The 16,323-nt window shown below is 37.1% G+C and overlaps 3 protein-coding genes across 3 annotated transcripts; all 3 read left to right on the plus strand.

Annotated features, from left to right (window-relative positions):
• The first annotated feature begins 1,081 nt into the window (after positions 1 to 1,081).
• Positions 1,082 to 2,483, plus strand: LOC111430654 (legumin J-like). Its single transcript, XM_023066987.1, has 3 exons — positions 1,082 to 1,300; positions 1,408 to 2,125; positions 2,206 to 2,483. Exons 1-3 carry the CDS (start codon positions 1,114 to 1,116, stop codon positions 2,357 to 2,359), a joined length of 1,059 nt encoding a protein of 352 aa, XP_022922755.1. The 5' UTR covers positions 1,082 to 1,113; the 3' UTR covers positions 2,360 to 2,483.
• A 999-nt stretch (positions 2,484 to 3,482) lies between these two features.
• LOC111430653 (pentatricopeptide repeat-containing protein At3g62890-like) lies at positions 3,483 to 5,632 on the plus strand. The gene has a single exon (XM_023066986.1). The coding sequence runs from the start codon at positions 3,520 to 3,522 to the stop codon at positions 5,557 to 5,559; it is 2,040 nt and encodes a 679-aa protein (XP_022922754.1). The 5' UTR covers positions 3,483 to 3,519; the 3' UTR covers positions 5,560 to 5,632.
• A 747-nt stretch (positions 5,633 to 6,379) lies between these two features.
• LOC111430652 (importin-4-like) lies at positions 6,380 to 15,032 on the plus strand. Its single transcript, XM_023066985.1, has 21 exons — positions 6,380 to 6,654; positions 6,972 to 7,104; positions 7,374 to 7,510; positions 7,596 to 7,641; positions 7,862 to 8,074; positions 8,193 to 8,696; positions 8,786 to 8,920; positions 9,056 to 9,271; positions 9,354 to 9,443; positions 9,526 to 9,770; positions 9,858 to 9,946; positions 10,884 to 10,924; positions 11,620 to 11,650; positions 11,736 to 11,858; positions 11,988 to 12,205; positions 12,294 to 12,389; positions 12,740 to 12,852; positions 13,022 to 13,157; positions 13,232 to 13,336; positions 14,350 to 14,642; positions 14,736 to 15,032. Exons 1-20 carry the CDS (start codon positions 6,380 to 6,382, stop codon positions 14,548 to 14,550), a joined length of 3,147 nt encoding a protein of 1,048 aa, XP_022922753.1. The 3' UTR covers positions 14,551 to 14,642; positions 14,736 to 15,032.
• Positions 15,033 to 16,323: the final 1,291 nt, after the last annotated feature.

Raw genomic sequence — 16,323 nt, forward strand, 5'->3', positions numbered from 1 at the left:
TTGATCCCCATCAACATGGTTCATATGTCTTGACGCCATCTCGAGTCTCGGGATGTCGTCAGCTATCACAACTCGCTTGGTCATGCCATTGAGAATGGACCCGCGTGTCGCTCATCTCATCGGGACTTTCCGAACATCCATCCATCCGGGTTCTATTGAGGCATTGGCCCTCTCGTGCTCATGCCATGTCATTTACGGATATTGTCCTAGATAGTGGGTGTATGTAGCAACCTCCCACATGCGAGTTGGGGTGTAATACTGGCACACCTGTGCCGCTTGGTGGTGTCATTGAAAAACCCATTTCAAAAGAAGTTGCCCGACACTCGTCTCGGCACGCTCGCCTACGCTGTGAAACACACATGTCCGTGCCCATGCCATGTCATTTACGGATACCGTCTCGGATAGCGGGTGTATGTAACAACCTCCAACACGCAGGTTGGGATGCAATATTAGCACACCTGTGGCGCCCGATACTGTCCTTGAAAAACTCATTTCAAAGGAAGTCACCCGACACTCGTCTTGGCACACTCGCCCACGCTGTGACACACGCATGTCCGTGCCCATGCCATGTCATTTACGGATACCGTCCTGGATAGTAAGTGTATGTAGCAACTTCCAACACACAGGTTGGGGCATAATATCAACACACCCGTGCCGCTCGATACTGTCCTTAAAAAACCCATTTCAAAGGAAGTCGCCGGAGACACTCGTCTCGGTACGCTCGCCCACTCTGTGACACATGCATGTGCTACTAGGTACAAAAATTTGAGTTTATTTATTACTAGGCAATTAAGAAAAAATAAAAAATATATTTATGAAATTATTTCCACATCATTTATTGTGGATAGGAATCCATACACGTGGAGATTGAAGACAAGAAGGGGTATTGTTTTGTAGTTATAAATAAACACGTGATGTATTTTAATTTTTATTTTATAATTTCAATATAATTGGGGGGTATGGTTGCAAACACGTATAAATTGTTGTTAATGATGAAGTGTTGCAATTGCAATTATCTCCCTTAAATTATACATATTTATAAAAAGATCCCCACTTGTCGGTAGAATTGCTTTAAATACCCCAAGGTGGAAGCCACTGGAAACCACCCCTTCCATGGAACAGCCGATGAATCCAAAGCCCTTCACTGAGGTAGAAGCTGGATCTTATCACAAATGGCTGCCTTCTGAATACCCTTTGCTTGCTCAGAACAAAGTCGCCGCCGGCCGCCTTCTCCTCCGCCCTCGCGGCTTCGTGGTCCCCCACTACGCCGATTGTTCTAAAGTGGGTTATGTTCTTCAAGGTAATCAACTTCTCAGTGTGTTATATGATATTGTCCACTTTGAACATAAGCTATTATGACTCTGTTTGAATTCTCTTCCAATAATTCCCGATGTATTTTGGTTGCAGGGGAGAATGGAGTTGCCGGGTTGGTGTTTCCGAGCAAGTCCGATGAGGTGGTGGTGAACTTGAAGAAAGGAGATTTGATTCCAGTGCCGAACGGAGTCTCGTCGTGGTGGTTCAACGACGGTGACTCCGATTTGGAAATCATTTTTTTGGGTGAATCAAAAAACGCTCATGTTCCTGGTGACATCTCTTACTTTGTTCTCTCCGGACCTCTCAGCCTCCTGCATGGCTTCTCGCCGGAGTACGTCGGAAAAACCTATTCTCTAAACGGAGAAGAAACAACCCAATTTCTCAAAAGTCAATCCAACGCTCTGATTTTCTCAATTCAGCAAACTCAATCCCTTCCCAAGCCATCCAAATACAGTAAATTTGTTTACAACATTGACGCCGCCGCGCCGGACGGTAGAGTCAAGGGCGGCGCCGGCGCTGTCACGACGGTGACGGAATCAAAATTTCCGTTCATTGGTCAATCTGGGTTGACGGCAATTCTCGAAAAGCTCAACGCCAACGCCGTCCGTTCGCCGGTGTACGTCGCGGAGCCGTACGATCAACTGATCTACGTGGCTAAAGGACGTGGGAAAATCCAGATCGTTGGATCTTCGAGTAAAATTGATGCAGAGGTGAAAATGGGTCAGCTGATTTTAGTCCCCAAATTCTTCGCCGTCGGAAAAATCGCCGGAGAAGATGGCTTGGAGTGCATCTCCATTATCACAGCAACACAGTAAAAAGCTTCAATTTTTACCCTTTTATTTTTAACTTTAATCTCTGAACCTTAAAATTTGACGTTGTAAAATTGAACAGCCCTGTGGTGGAAGAACTGGCCGGAAAGACGTCGGTGTTGGAGGCATTGTCACCGGAGATTTTTCAAGTTTCGTTCAATGTCACGGCGGAGTTCGAGAAGCTTCTTAGATCGAAGATCACAAACGCTTCACCGGTGATCGGATCTTCCGATTGAAGACTGAATTATTAATATTAGAATATAATATTTGAATGTTTGGGTATTATTATTATTATTGGTTTTTACGCTATTAAATTTGATCCCCAATCCCTATGATAGTGATGTGGGGGCTTTCTGGTCATTTCACCACTTGAACTTTTATATGAATTATTGTGAAGATTATGATTGTTGATGAATGTATTGTCTAATATAATATCTTATATATTTATTATGTTTTTTTAATTATTTTTTTGTTCTATCAATTCAAACCTTTAATTTTTTGGATGGGAGGTAAAATGTCTAAACTAGACAAGCTATTATTACGAGCGAAAAATTGTTATTTTTTTAATCTAAAATATGTTTTAATAATTTAATTTTTTAAAAATCAAGTTAAAATTATAAAGCCAAACAAAAATTAAATTTTTTACTATTTCTTAAAAGAATATAGATTAAAACTATAAAGACTAAGTTTTGAGATTATTTTCAAAATTAAATTAAAATTCGTAGGGTTAGAAAGATTAAATTAATAAAAATATCTCTCAATAATATTTTTAAATTAAAAAAAAGTCTATAAAAAATATTTTTCTCGTAAATTTTAGGTAGAAACTATTAGTAACTCTCCAAAAATATTTTTACGGTTAAAACTTTATAAATAAAAGTTTTAAATTTTTTACCATTAATATATGAATAAAAACTGTCTATGTTTAATTTTTTATTGTTGCTGATGAGTATTTTTAAAGGGTATTTTAGAATTAAAAAAATAAAAGTTTTTTTTTAAGTTAAAAAATGTTTAAAGATATTTTAGATTTTTTTTAATAAATTTAAAATTATTAATAAAACTTAATTTTAAACTAATAAAATATTAATTTTTCACCAAACATGTAATTATATTTTTGAATTTAATGTTATTTTTTGAAAGTTTAAATTATTAATAAATTTTTAAAAAATTTTGTGTTATTTTTTTAGATAAATGCAAGTTTGAAGAGTATTTTTTTTTAATTAAATTGGCTTTTAAAAACTTATTAGTAATTTAATTATTTCTTTTAAAAAATATTAAAACTTAAAAATTGGAAGAAACAAATATAAATTTAAAAATATATAATGCAAAAGTTTTCTTTTCCCTCCATTTCTCTCTCCCCTGCGAAGGTCACAACAGAGGGAAAACCTAACGACTGTCGATGCTCAATGGCATTCGGTTATCGATCTTCATCCCAAACCCTAATCGCCTTCTCTTTCGGATCCTCCATTCTTACCTCGGTTCTTCTCACATCGACATTGCCCCTCCGCCATCATCCCCACCATTCAAATGCTCAATCTCGCCCCGTTCCCTCTCTGCAACTCTTCGCAACCTCCTGCAGCCGCTCTCTGCGCCGGATCCACCTCCGATTCTCTCTTATGCCTCGGTTTTCCAGTTCCTTACTGGCCAAAATCTGTTGAAATTGGGCCAACAAGTTCATGCCCATATGCTTCTCCGTGGCCTTGAGCCCACTGCACTTGTTGGTTCCAAGATGGTTGCGTTTTATGCGAGTTCTGGTGATATTGATTCATCTGTTGCGGTTTTCAATCGGATTAGTGAGCCTTCTTCTCTCTTGTTTAATTCTATGATTCGAGCCTATGCGCGATATGGGTTTGCGGAGAGAACGGTTGCCACTTATTTTTCTATGCATTCTTGGGGCTTTACAGGGGATTACTTTACTTTTCCTTTTGTTCTTAAGTCTTCTGTGGATTTGTTGAGTGTTTGGATGGGGAAATGTGTTCATGGACTGGTTTTGAGAGCTGGGTTGGAGTTTGATTTGTATGTGGCTACTTCTTTGATTGATATGTATGGGAAATGTGGTGAAATAAATGATGCGCGTAAGGTGTTTGATAAAATGACTGTTAGAGATGTTTCGTCTTGGAATGCTTTACTTGCTGGTTACATGAAGGGGGGGTTTATAGATGCTGCTGTGGCGATTTTTGAGAGAATGCCGTGGAGGAATATCGTCTCTTGGACGACTATGATTTCTGGATACTCACAGAGCGGCTTGGCACAGCAGGCATTGAGTTTGTTTGATGAAATGCTGAAAGAAGATTCAGGAGTAAGACCCAATTGGGTGACTATAATGAGTGTCCTCCCAGCTTGTGCACAATCATCGGCACTCGAACGTGGAAGGCGGATTCACGAGTTGGCTTGTCGGATGGGTTTGAATTCCAATGCTTCTGTGCTGATTGCCCTTACTGCAATGTATGCTAAATGTGGAAGCTTAGCTGATGCTCGCAACTGTTTCAATCGGCTTAATAGAAGTGAAAAGAGTTTGGTTGCTTGGAATACCATGATTACTGCTTATGCTTCGTATGGACATGGGCGGGAAGCCGTGTCAACCTTTCAGGAGATGATCGAAGCAGGCATACGGCCCGACGACATTACATTCACAGGATTGTTATCCGCTTGCAGCCATTCAGGTCTTGTTGACATTGGCTTGAATTACTTCAACTACATGAGCACCACATATTCGACGAATCCCAGAGCTGAGCATTATGCTTGTGTTGTCGATCTCTTAGGTCGGGCTGGAAGATTAGCTGAAGCAAGTAAACTTGTAGATGAAATGCCAATGCCAGCAGGACCGAGCATTTGGGGTTCGTTATTAGCTGCCTGCCGAAAATACCGCAATCTAGAAATGGCAGAAACTGCAGCAAGAAAGCTATTTGTCCTCGAACCCGAAAACACTGGCAACTATGTCCTGCTCTCAAACATGTACGCCGAAGCTGGAAGGTGGCAGGAAGTTGACAAGCTGAGAGCGATTCTGATATCCCAGGGGACAAAGAAAAGTCCAGGTTGCAGTTGGATCGAGGTCAATGGCATAGCGCATATGTTTCTCGGTGGCGACACGTCCCACCCTCAAACCAAGGAAATCTACATGTTCTTGGAGGCATTGCCGGAGAAGATGAAGGCAGCTGGCTACACTCCTGATACTAGCTTTGTGTTGCATGATATCAGCGAGGAAGAGAAAGAATTTAACCTCATTGCACACAGTGAGAAGCTTGCGGTTGCATTCGGAATCCTCAACACTCCTTCCGAAACCGTTCTCCGAGTTACGAAGAACTTGAGAATCTGTGGGGATTGCCACACTGCAATGGTGTTCATATCAGAGATATATGGACGGGAAGTCGTTGTTCGAGATGTGAATCGGTTCCATCACTTCAAAGCGGGTTCGTGTTCTTGTGGAGATTACTGGTGATTGATTCAAATTGAGGAAAATTTTAATTTATAAATTTTTGGGCTAATTATATTATTTGATCTCTGTTTATCTATCTTTAAACTTTTAATTTTAAATTTATAGATATATTATATAGTTTTATTAAATACATTATTTAATATTACATCTTTTAATTAAGAATTTATGAGATTGATAATTCAATGGTCTATTAAAGGTTTATTTTGTTAATAACTCATTTAATTTTTTTCTAAAATAAATATTTTAAAAGGTTTTGGAGTCGTATTAAAATTTCATAATAATAATTATATTAATTAAATATTAAACAATAATTTGTAATTATTTTTACTTATTTAATTTAAAATCACATAAAATAAATTATTATTTTACAAAGATTTCAGAAAAATGATCATAAATTACGAAAAAGGACCTATGTAAAATCATTATATTTATTTGATTTTTACATTTTTTTTCTTTATAATTTTTATATTTAAATAAATTATCTAAATTAATTCATTTTAATGGTTACAATTAGTCCAATTTATGAATAAATTAATGTCCAATAATAACGTAACATTCCCTTATGTGTTACATAGAAACGACAAATCGTGATAATCATTTTTTGGCGCGTGAGAAATGGCGCGTGAGATCAACACTACGGTGTTCTGTAAAGTACAGTTGAACGCTGAAGCGTATACTATAAAATCTTTGATGTGAAGCAAAACCCAAAAGCCCTCGGAAAAGAGCCTCCATTGGAATATCCACATCTGCTACACTCTCCCTTCCGCCTCTATAGCCGGAGAATTTCTGCGACGGTCGCCGGAATCGCCGTTCTACAATCACCATGCCGCAGTCGTTGGAGCTTTTGCTCATTCAATTCCTTATGCCTGACAATGATGCCCGGCGGCAAGCGGAAGAGCAGATTAAGCGCTTGGCCAAGGATCCGCAGGTGGTGCCTGCTCTTATTCAGCACCTACGCACTGCCAAGACTCCCAACGTCCGTCAGTTGGCTGCTGTTTTGCTCCGCAAAAAGATCACTGGTCATTGGGCTAAGCTTTCACTTCAACTCAAGCTGTTTGTTAAGCAGTCATTGATTGAGAGCATCACTATGGAGCACAGGTCTTTTTTATTTACATTATTTCTTGTGAATTCTGAATTTTATTTTACAATTGAGCTCTCTCTCTTTCGCTCTCTCTACTATGGTGCGGAATGAGATGAATGCTTGGAGTGAGTGCAAATGATTCGGCGTAAAGGGAATTGAGTGTGTTCCAATTCGTGGAGTTACGTCTTTGGTTTCTTCCTAGCGTTAGTTAGGTTTTATTATTGAAATTTTATTGATTATGACTTCATTGAGGGTGTAGAATTCCTTTCATATACGCTGCGATTGATTCTCTGAGTGTTCTATTATTAACAAATGTGTACTGGTGATTTTGCAGTCCACCTGTGAGGAGAGCAAGTGCGAATGTCGTAAGTATTGTTGCTAAATATGCTGTTCCAGCAGGGGAATGGCCGGAATTGTTGCCTTTTCTGTTCCAGTGTAGTCAGAGTTCCCAGGAAGATCATAGAGAAGTAAGTTCTTACCCTACAAGAATTTTAACTAATGTGCAATCTATCAGTGTGAATGTACTTGTACCGCAGAGGCACGGCTACATTGTCAAAATGACTAAATAATTTTAGAATGAGTATCTTTTGTATGATCCTCTTCTTGTAGTTTCAATGTTGGTCCATGTTTTCTACTGTGTTGAAGATTTTGAAGTCTGATTAAACGCTGCAATCGGAATAGACTAAATCCAATTGTTTCATCTTACTAAAATGTATGATTCCCTTGGTGTTAGTAGGTGGCTTTGATTCTATTCAGCTCCCTGACAGAAACGATTGGAAATACTTTCCTACCACATTTTACAGATTTGCAAGCTCTCCTACTTAAGTGTTTGCAGGATGAGACTAGCAGCCGTGTCAGAATTGCAGCTTTGAAGTAATGTTTATGTTTGTTACGTACTCCGTCTCCGTACCATGAAGTAGTTTTGTTATCTACATGAGTATTTTCTTCTTGTGTGCAGGGCAGTGGGATCGTTTCTGGAATTTACTCATGATGGAGCAGAAGTGGTAAGTCCAAATAGGACTATGTTAGAACGGAATTCATCCTTGATTTTTTGATCTCCTGGCAGGAGTATATGTGTGTGTGTGTGTGTGTCACTGTGTTGGTTTCTAGTTGTTTTATCATTTCCTCCAGGTGGCCCTGTCTTATACCAATGTTTCCTGGGCTCTTCTATTATGTATTATTCAAGTTTATGCAACAATCATTTACTCGTATCGATTAACACAGGTCAAATTCCGGGAGTTCATTCCCAGCATTTTAAATGTTACCAGGCAGTGCCTTGCTAATGGCGAGGAGGATGTTGCAGTAATAGCTTTTGAAATATTTGATGAACTAATTGAATCTCCTGCTCCACTTCTTGGGGATTCTGTTAGATCAATTGTTCAATTTTCGCTTGAAGTTTGTTCTAGCCAAAATTTGGAATCTAGCACTCGTCATCAGGTTGGGCTTTATATGCATTAAAAAAAAAAAAAGGAATTTCTTATTGAAGAAATGCTTTTTAATTTTTTTTTTTTTAGTTCTAATCTTTCCTGGTTTTTTTTTCCTTGTTCAATCTCAGGCAATTCAGATAATCTCGTGGCTAGGAAAGTACAAGCCCAATTCCCTGAAAAAGCATAAATTGATTGTCCCTGTTCTACAAGTTATGTGCCCATTACTTGCAGAGTCGTCTGATGGAGATGGAGATGACGATCTTGCTTCTGATCGAGCTGCTGCTGAGGTTATTGATATAATGGCCTTAAATCTATCGAAGCATGTTTTCCCTCCTGTGCTTGAATTTGCTTCTCTTAGTAGTCAAAGTGCAAATCCAAAATTCCGTGAAGCTTCTGTGACATCTTTAGGGATCATATCAGAAGGTTGTTCAGAACATTTAAAAAGTAAGTTAGAACCAGTTCTTCATATTGTTCTTGGAGCATTAAGGGACCCTGAACAAATGGTAAGAGGGGCTGCATCTTTTGCCCTGGGTCAATTTGCTGAGCACTTACAGCCAGAAATAGTGTCACTCTATGAGAGTGTGCTTCCTTGCATTTTAAATGCCCTTGAAGATAATTCAGATGAAGTGAAGGTATGGTGGATCCATGGAGGAGAAATTATGTCATGAATAAATTATGGACTGCTCACAAGTTTCTAGTGAAAGTGATTTTTCATTTGCAGGAAAAATCATACTATGCATTGGCTGCATTTTGTGAGAACATGGGTGAGGAAATTCTTCCTTTTCTTGATCCTTTGATGGGTAAATTGCTGTCTGCCCTTCAGACAAGTCCTCCGAATCTGCAGGAAACATGCATGGTACAGTTTATACCCTCTTTCAAAATAAATAAATAAATAAACCTCCACCTGGCCATGGACACTTTTAGTTCAATTCTTAATCATCTATGTGCCACTTATATTTCCATGACTTGAGAATTGTCGAATGAATTACAGTCTGCAATCGGTTCAGTAGCAGCTGCAGCAGAACAGTCTTTCTTGCCTTATGCTGAGAGAGTGTTGGAGTTGATGAAAGTATTTCTGGTTCTTACCAAGGATGAGGAACTTTGTTCCCGAGCAAGAGCTACTGAGTTGGTTGGAATAGTTGCCATGTCTGTTGGGAGAACCCGGATGGAACAGATTCTACCTCCTTTTATTGAGGCGGCAATTGCTGTAATGCACAAGCTCGTCTTTGGCTGGTCTAGATTTCTCATTTTACCTTCCAAGACTTAATCCACTCCTTCTCTTCTCTTAGGGTTTTGGCTTGGACTTCAGTGAATTACGAGAGTACACTCATGGGTTCTTCAGCAATGTAGCAGAAATTTTGGATGATGGATTTGTAAAGGTAACAATCTTTGTATGATTTTCATTGTCGATCATTTTCTCTTTTTACAGAATCTTGAAGTTAAAAGTCCTTCTGTAAACAGTATCTTCCTCATGTTGTACCCCTTGCATTCTCTTCTTGCAATCTCGACGATGGCTCTGCTGTCGATATAGATGAATCAGACGATGAAAATCTAAATGGATTTGGAGGAGTTTCATCTGATGATGAAGCTCATGATGAGCCTAGAGTTCGAAATGTTAGTATCAGAACAGGCGTGCTGGATGAAAAAGCAGCTGCAACGCAAGCTCTTGGCTTGTTTGCACTGCACACAAAGAGCTCTTATGCACCGTATCCTTTGCAATAGTTTTTTGTTTTTGGGCTCCCCCTGGAACCCGCGGCCATCAATTACTATTTGGGTTCTTTCACTTTTCTAAGCTATTTGGAGGAGACACTAAAGATTTTGGTTCGGCATTCTGGATACTTTCATGAAGATGTTAGACTTCAAGCAATCATTTCATTGGAACGTGAGTTGCTAGTATCTTCTTTTTTTTAAAATTAATCTTTAGCCATTGGATAACTCTTGTCCTTTTCAAGTTATTCTTTATGTTTGGTAAATCTAATTTTTCTTTTCTTAGACTTTATTCTCTGCATAATTCATTTATCATAAACAATAATTCTGCTTAAGCATTTCTACTGTAAATATTTGGAAGAAAACTTAAGTTGCATACTACCACTTTGATACTATTAAGTTGGATCTTGGAAATATTGTGTATGAGCAGAAGGAAGTCAAATATATAAATTTGTTTCCTTCATTGTTTTCAATGAAAGCCTGGTTATTAAAAAAAGTTATAAAAAAAGTGAAAATTGTTTTGGTGAGAGAAGTGATGACTGTAGACTGAGCGTCTTTATGTGCAGCTTTATTTAATTCACACTTGGTATTCTGTTATAACATTTACTTTTTCTCAACAATTGGTTATTAAATGTACAAGAATCAGAATTGGTTTCATTTACACATAAAGATGAACTACTATTATATTCCATGCAAGCCGAACCCAACTTGAATTTGCAATCTAACGAGTTTTTCTATTTTTTATTTTTTTTATTTTTATATATAATTTATGTTTTCCAGTTATTTTACTACTAGAACGTGGGGGAATCAATAGGCTTGTATATTATTTGTTATTATTTCTTTGGATCTATTCTACATTTAATATTAATATCTTCATAACTGGTTAGGGTTATTTAGTTTATGGTCTTAGGAAATTGAATTATTTATGAGTACTGTTTTCTGTAACCTTCCTTTGGCCCCTCTGGAAGATATATTTGCCCTTTTTCTGCATTCTTTTACTTGAAGAAAAGTAATTTTCTTTCTTAAAAATGAACTCAATTATTGAAATCTCATTAAAGTTCAAGTTGAAAGGAACGACATCTCTATTCATTTTTCACTGAATGCAACTGCAGATATTCTGAAGGCAGCTCAGGCAATCTCCCAAAGTTACAGCGTGAGTACTTATCAACACACTTCTAGCATTTGGTGTTGGGCACATGCTTTTATTTTAGCATGTGATAGTTTTGGGATGCCCCATGTTTCGTGCTATTTCTTAATTGAATTTCCAACGTATGATCATTGGTGAATTATTAATTCTTTAAGTTTATATACTAGTAAATGACTGTGCATTGCCCGTGTACCGTGCAATTTTTTTTTTAATGATTTCATATATTTTCTTCGAGTAATAATAAAAGTTTAATATTTTTGTTATGATATATTTATTCGAAGTTTTCATTTTGATACTTCTGAAGGTCATATTTGACTTACAAAAAACAAGGGTTTTTACTTTTAATGGAAAAGTCTTAATTTATCTGATGAAAGAAATATGTTGGTATCTTTTGAAATTATTTAGGACGGTACATTATTTTACTTTCATATTTTTACATTTGACTACAATATATGCCTCATTTTTTTTTAATGAAAAAAGGATTTCTTAAACTGACCATATTTGTGTAGAAAATAAATAAATAAATAATAATAGTAAAAAATAAAATTGATAAAATAAAAGGTTGCATTATTTAAAGTTGTATTGAAAATGTATTTTAGCCCTAAATTTTAAATGTTGGTTTGAAGGGGTAATTTTCAAAATCAAATTTAATTGATGACTATATGCATTCTCACTTTTCCCTTCTTTCTTCCATTGTTCAGGAAGCATCAACGAAGGCCAAAGAAATTTTTGGTAAGAATATAAGAGCATGCTGTAACACTATATGTACAAGTTTAATTTTTGTTTTTGGTGGTATTGAGCAATTCATTTCTTCTAGATACTGTGATGAATATTTATATCAAGACCATGGTTGAAGATGATGACAAAGAAGCAGTTGCTCAAGCTTGTACAAGCATGGCTGACATTATCAAAGACTATGGTTATGTTGCAGTGGAACCTTGTAAGTTTTGATATCAAGTTCCAAAATTCCTATTAAAAAATGATATTAAGTTTTGATTGTTGTGAAATGTATTTTTATTCAATGATTCTATCCGACTCTTATGTATTGCTGTTTTGTTCAAAACATTAGATATGCCTCAGTTAATTGATGCAACATTAGTTCTGCTCCGTGAGGAATCTGCTTGTCAGCAAGTGGAATCTGATGGTGAAATAGATGAGGATGATACTGAACATGATGAAGTACTTATGGATGCAGTGTCTGATCTGCTTCCTGCATTCGCAAAGGCCATGGGCTCTTACTTTGCGCCTATCTTTGCGAAGCTATTTGAACCATTAATGAAATTTTCGGTGAGTTAGGGACTGGGTTTGATAGTATTTCAAGATTTACAAGAGAGTAACTTACAAACTTTTGCCTCATTTCCCCTCGATCACCCAGAGAGCCTCACGACCTCCTCAAGATCGAACTATGGTGGTCGCCTGTCTTGCTGAAGTAGCTCGGGACATGGGTGCTCCAATTGCTGCCTATATTGATGTAAGTATTCATTACCGAGATCTTTTTATTTTTGCTTCTTTATTTTGTGGACTGGTCATATTTTGGGCGTGTTTGGTTTTCCCTTTTGAGTATTTTTAAAAAATTGACAACTCGTTTGGTTAAAATTTGAAATAAGATAAAAAGTGTTTTTTCGCTAAATAAAACGTTATTTAAAATTTTCAATAATCAAAAGCAGTTTGTAAAAAATATTTAAAAATATGTTTAGGAAAAGCATTTAACTAAGTTTCTTCCCAACTTCACCTAAAACACTTTTTCCCAAAATATGTGCCTATGAATATGAATGAAAACATTTCAAGGGCCTATTTACTAATGCAATGCATAACTTTCAGAGAGTAATGCCATTGGTTCTCAAAGAATTGGCATCATCCGAGGCAACTAATAGAAGGAATGCTGCATTTTGTGTTGGAGAGTTCTGCAATAATGGGGGAGAGTCTACTTTGAAGTATCCTTTTGTATGCAATTATATTTGTTTGTTTACTTTCGTTTCCGTTTATATCTTCTTGACCGTTTCAGTGGGTATTAGAGCTGTTGTGTTGCTTGCCTCCCATTCAACCCTTTTATTTTGTACTTTCGCTACAATCATGAACTCCCTTTTACTTAATCAATATCAGATATTATAATGATATATTTCGTGGACTCTACCCATTATTTGGGGAATCTGAGTCAGACAATGCTGTTAGGGATAACGCAGCTGGTGCAGTCGCAAGAATGATAATGGTGCACCCTGAAGCTGTCCCATTGAATCAGGTTAGTATAGCTTCGGTTACTCCTCCCTTCCCCCTGTCTTTGCTTAACTGTTTCAATTTGATCTTCTAACCTAGGTCCTCCAAGTTTTACTCAAAGCTCTACCTTTAAAAGAAGATTACGAGGAGTCCATGTCCGTTTATGGTTGTGTGTCTACTCTTGTTTTGTCATCTAATCCTCAGGTATTTATTCTGTCGGACTTTAGCATGATTTTATTTAAATTTTACTCCGTTAAGAAAATTCGTGTTTATGGAGGGTATAGTTCTGTTTTTGGAAATAATTCGGGCGTATAAACTTTTTGTTATCCGTCCAATTACGTTGAGGATAACTGGGAAAGTAAATGTGATCCTGTGGGTGTTACCGAAATTCATAGCATGTTGAGTTGTCATTATATAGAATGTCCCCAAACAGGAAAATTTAGGACTCCCATAGTGAAAAGTGACACCGGTGGGAAAACATTCCCGTTCCCTGATCCCTGAGGTAATAACCTAAGCCCATTGCTAGTAGATACTATCCGTTTTGGCCCGTCATGTATCGCCGTCAGCCTCACGGTTTTAAAACGCGTCTGTTAGGGAGATGTTTCCACACCCTTATAAGCAATGCTTTGTTTCCCTCTCCAACTGATGTGGGATCTCACAATTCACTCCCCTTAAGAACCTAATGTCCTCACCAGCACACCGTTCGGTGTCTGATTTTGATATCATTTGTAATAGCCCAAGCCCACCACTAGCAGATATTATCCGCTTCGTCCCGTTACGTATTGTTGTCAGTCTCAGGAATTTAAAATGCCTCTACTAGGGAGAGGTTTCTATACCCTTGTAAGGAAATTGCTTCGATCCCCTCTCCAACCAATGTGAGATCTCACAGTTGAACTATATTCCAGTCCATGTTCATAATCTAGGGAAGTCTTCATAAATGTTTTACTTGACCAATGCGATAGGACCTGAATTGTGTTTGTACTGTACTGATGAAATAGATTACAACATGGGGAAGAAGCTCAAGTGCCCTAATTAAACCTTAATGCCTAACACAACGTTAAATCGAGCAAGTTAGGGAGGGACGAAACAGTAAAGCGAGGAGAAAGGGCGAGCAAATATTAATTGGAGGGGTGATCAAATATTAAGTTCGTTCAGTATTGAAAAAGCAATCTGGATTATTATTTTTATAGTTCTGCTAATTCGTGTGCCAATTGCAGATCCTTTCTTTGGTTCCTGAGTTGGTTAATATCTTTGCTCACGTTGTGGTATCTCCTATCGAAACACCAGAAGTTAAAGCTCAAGTAGGCCGAGCTTTCTCACATCTACTTTCACTTTATGGCCAACAAATTCAACACCTTTTGAGCAGTCTCCCACATGCACATGCAAATGCCTTAGCTGCATATGCCCCAAAAAGCTAAAAATCACTTCAAATTCCATTTTCCTCTTCCTCATCCAACTGGTTCGTTCAACAAACTTTCTTTCCCAGATAGATTCTAAGTCCCCCTATCAGGTGTGTAGAAATATCTCCATCTCTCCTTTGGTTAATTTTCTTCTAGCTTTTATGTTGTTTCTTTAACAATAATATCATGGCTCGTTCATACAGGTCGCTCGCTAGCACCCGGGGTATCATTTTTCTTTTTCTCCTCCTTGAGAGTATACCAATTTTTGTTTAGATTCATTTGTTCTTTTTTCACATATGTTCTGTTACATTTTTCCCTATCCTCAGTTTCAATAATTTTTTTACCATGGTGTGTTCTTCACTGTGTAGGGTGGTTAAGTGGTTTAGAAAAGAGTTTTTTTTTTTTTTGGTGGATGTGAATTTTGCAATGCATCCAGTCATAGTAAAAGGTTGGTCTGGTTTATCATTTTATTTTATTCTTTTTCCTCCCTTGTGCTTTAAGCATTGTTTAATTACAATATTTTATCTCGTTTTCCTTGAAATTTGTGTGTTCTAGCTTATTCGTACTAGCCTATACCTGTTATATTGGGTAAAATTAGAACGTTTGTTATGATGTCCCACATTGGTTGGGGAAGAGAACAAAATACCCTTTATAAGGGTGTGAAAACCTTCTCCTAACAAACTTGAGGGGAAGCTCGAAAGGGCTTTGCTAGCGATGGATCTGGGTCGTTACATTTACCTTTGAAAGACTATGAATAGTAACATTCATGTAAAAGGAATCTAACCTCAATTATTTATCTCAATCTCATATATTTTTGTATTGTAATGAGATTCTTTAAGGTGGGTTATGTTCATTTACTACCATTTATTTTATGACCATGTTGCAATATTATTATTATTTTTACAAAATTTTCAGTGTTTAATGAATTAAACTCTAAAAATTACCAAATAAGCTTATAATTTAATCTTGATTTGTTGAAAAAAAAAATATTTGAAGTACTTTTTTGAAAAAGTTAATTGAAGAGTGCATTTTTTTTTATGTAAATAAAAGATGTCAATGAAAATATTCCAAAAAACTTTGACCACATGTAACACATTTGAATAATATAAAATTAGCTTATATCTATGCATGAAGATAATCAATTCGGTCGTTGTGGTCGGACTCTATTAGGGATTTCTGACCACATTCTTCATAGGGCCCTCTTATCTCTTCCTTCTCCGAGCTCGGGTTATGGAAGAAGGAACCGGTCATTGTGGTCGGACTCTATTATGGATTTCTGACCACATTTTCGATAGGGCCCTCTTATCTCTTCCTTTTTCGAGCTCGAGTTATGAAAGAAGGAACTGAAAAGAAAGTATCAGCAACAACAGGTTTTAATACGGGACAGTTCTTGATATTCATATTGATCTATTATGCACCTCTACATCTAGCATTGGGTAGATGTTATATTGATCTATTATGCACCTCTGCATCTAGCATTGGGTAGACTTCATGCAATAACTGTCCTAGCTCTTTTTGAAATATTATTACTTGAGCATTACATATAGAACTGCTTCATCGTATTAGCTTTTAACTCGATTTAGTCGTGTATTCTCAAACTCATAATAGAACGACTTTTGTTACTTCTTTTACTCATGTACCTCGAGCGTTACATGTACATCTGTACATCAACTTTTATCTTCGTTCGTTCCTAACCTAGTATTATTAATGCCCCATGTTCACACTAACATGTAATGCCTGAGTAAATGTGAGATATAAATGAACTAAGACTAAGACTACATCTGTATGAGA

This window comes from Cucurbita moschata, unplaced genomic scaffold (assembly GCF_002738365.1).
Source record: "Cucurbita moschata cultivar Rifu unplaced genomic scaffold, Cmos_1.0 Cmo_Scf00034, whole genome shotgun sequence".
NCBI lineage: Eukaryota > Viridiplantae > Streptophyta > Magnoliopsida > Cucurbitales > Cucurbitaceae > Cucurbita > Cucurbita moschata.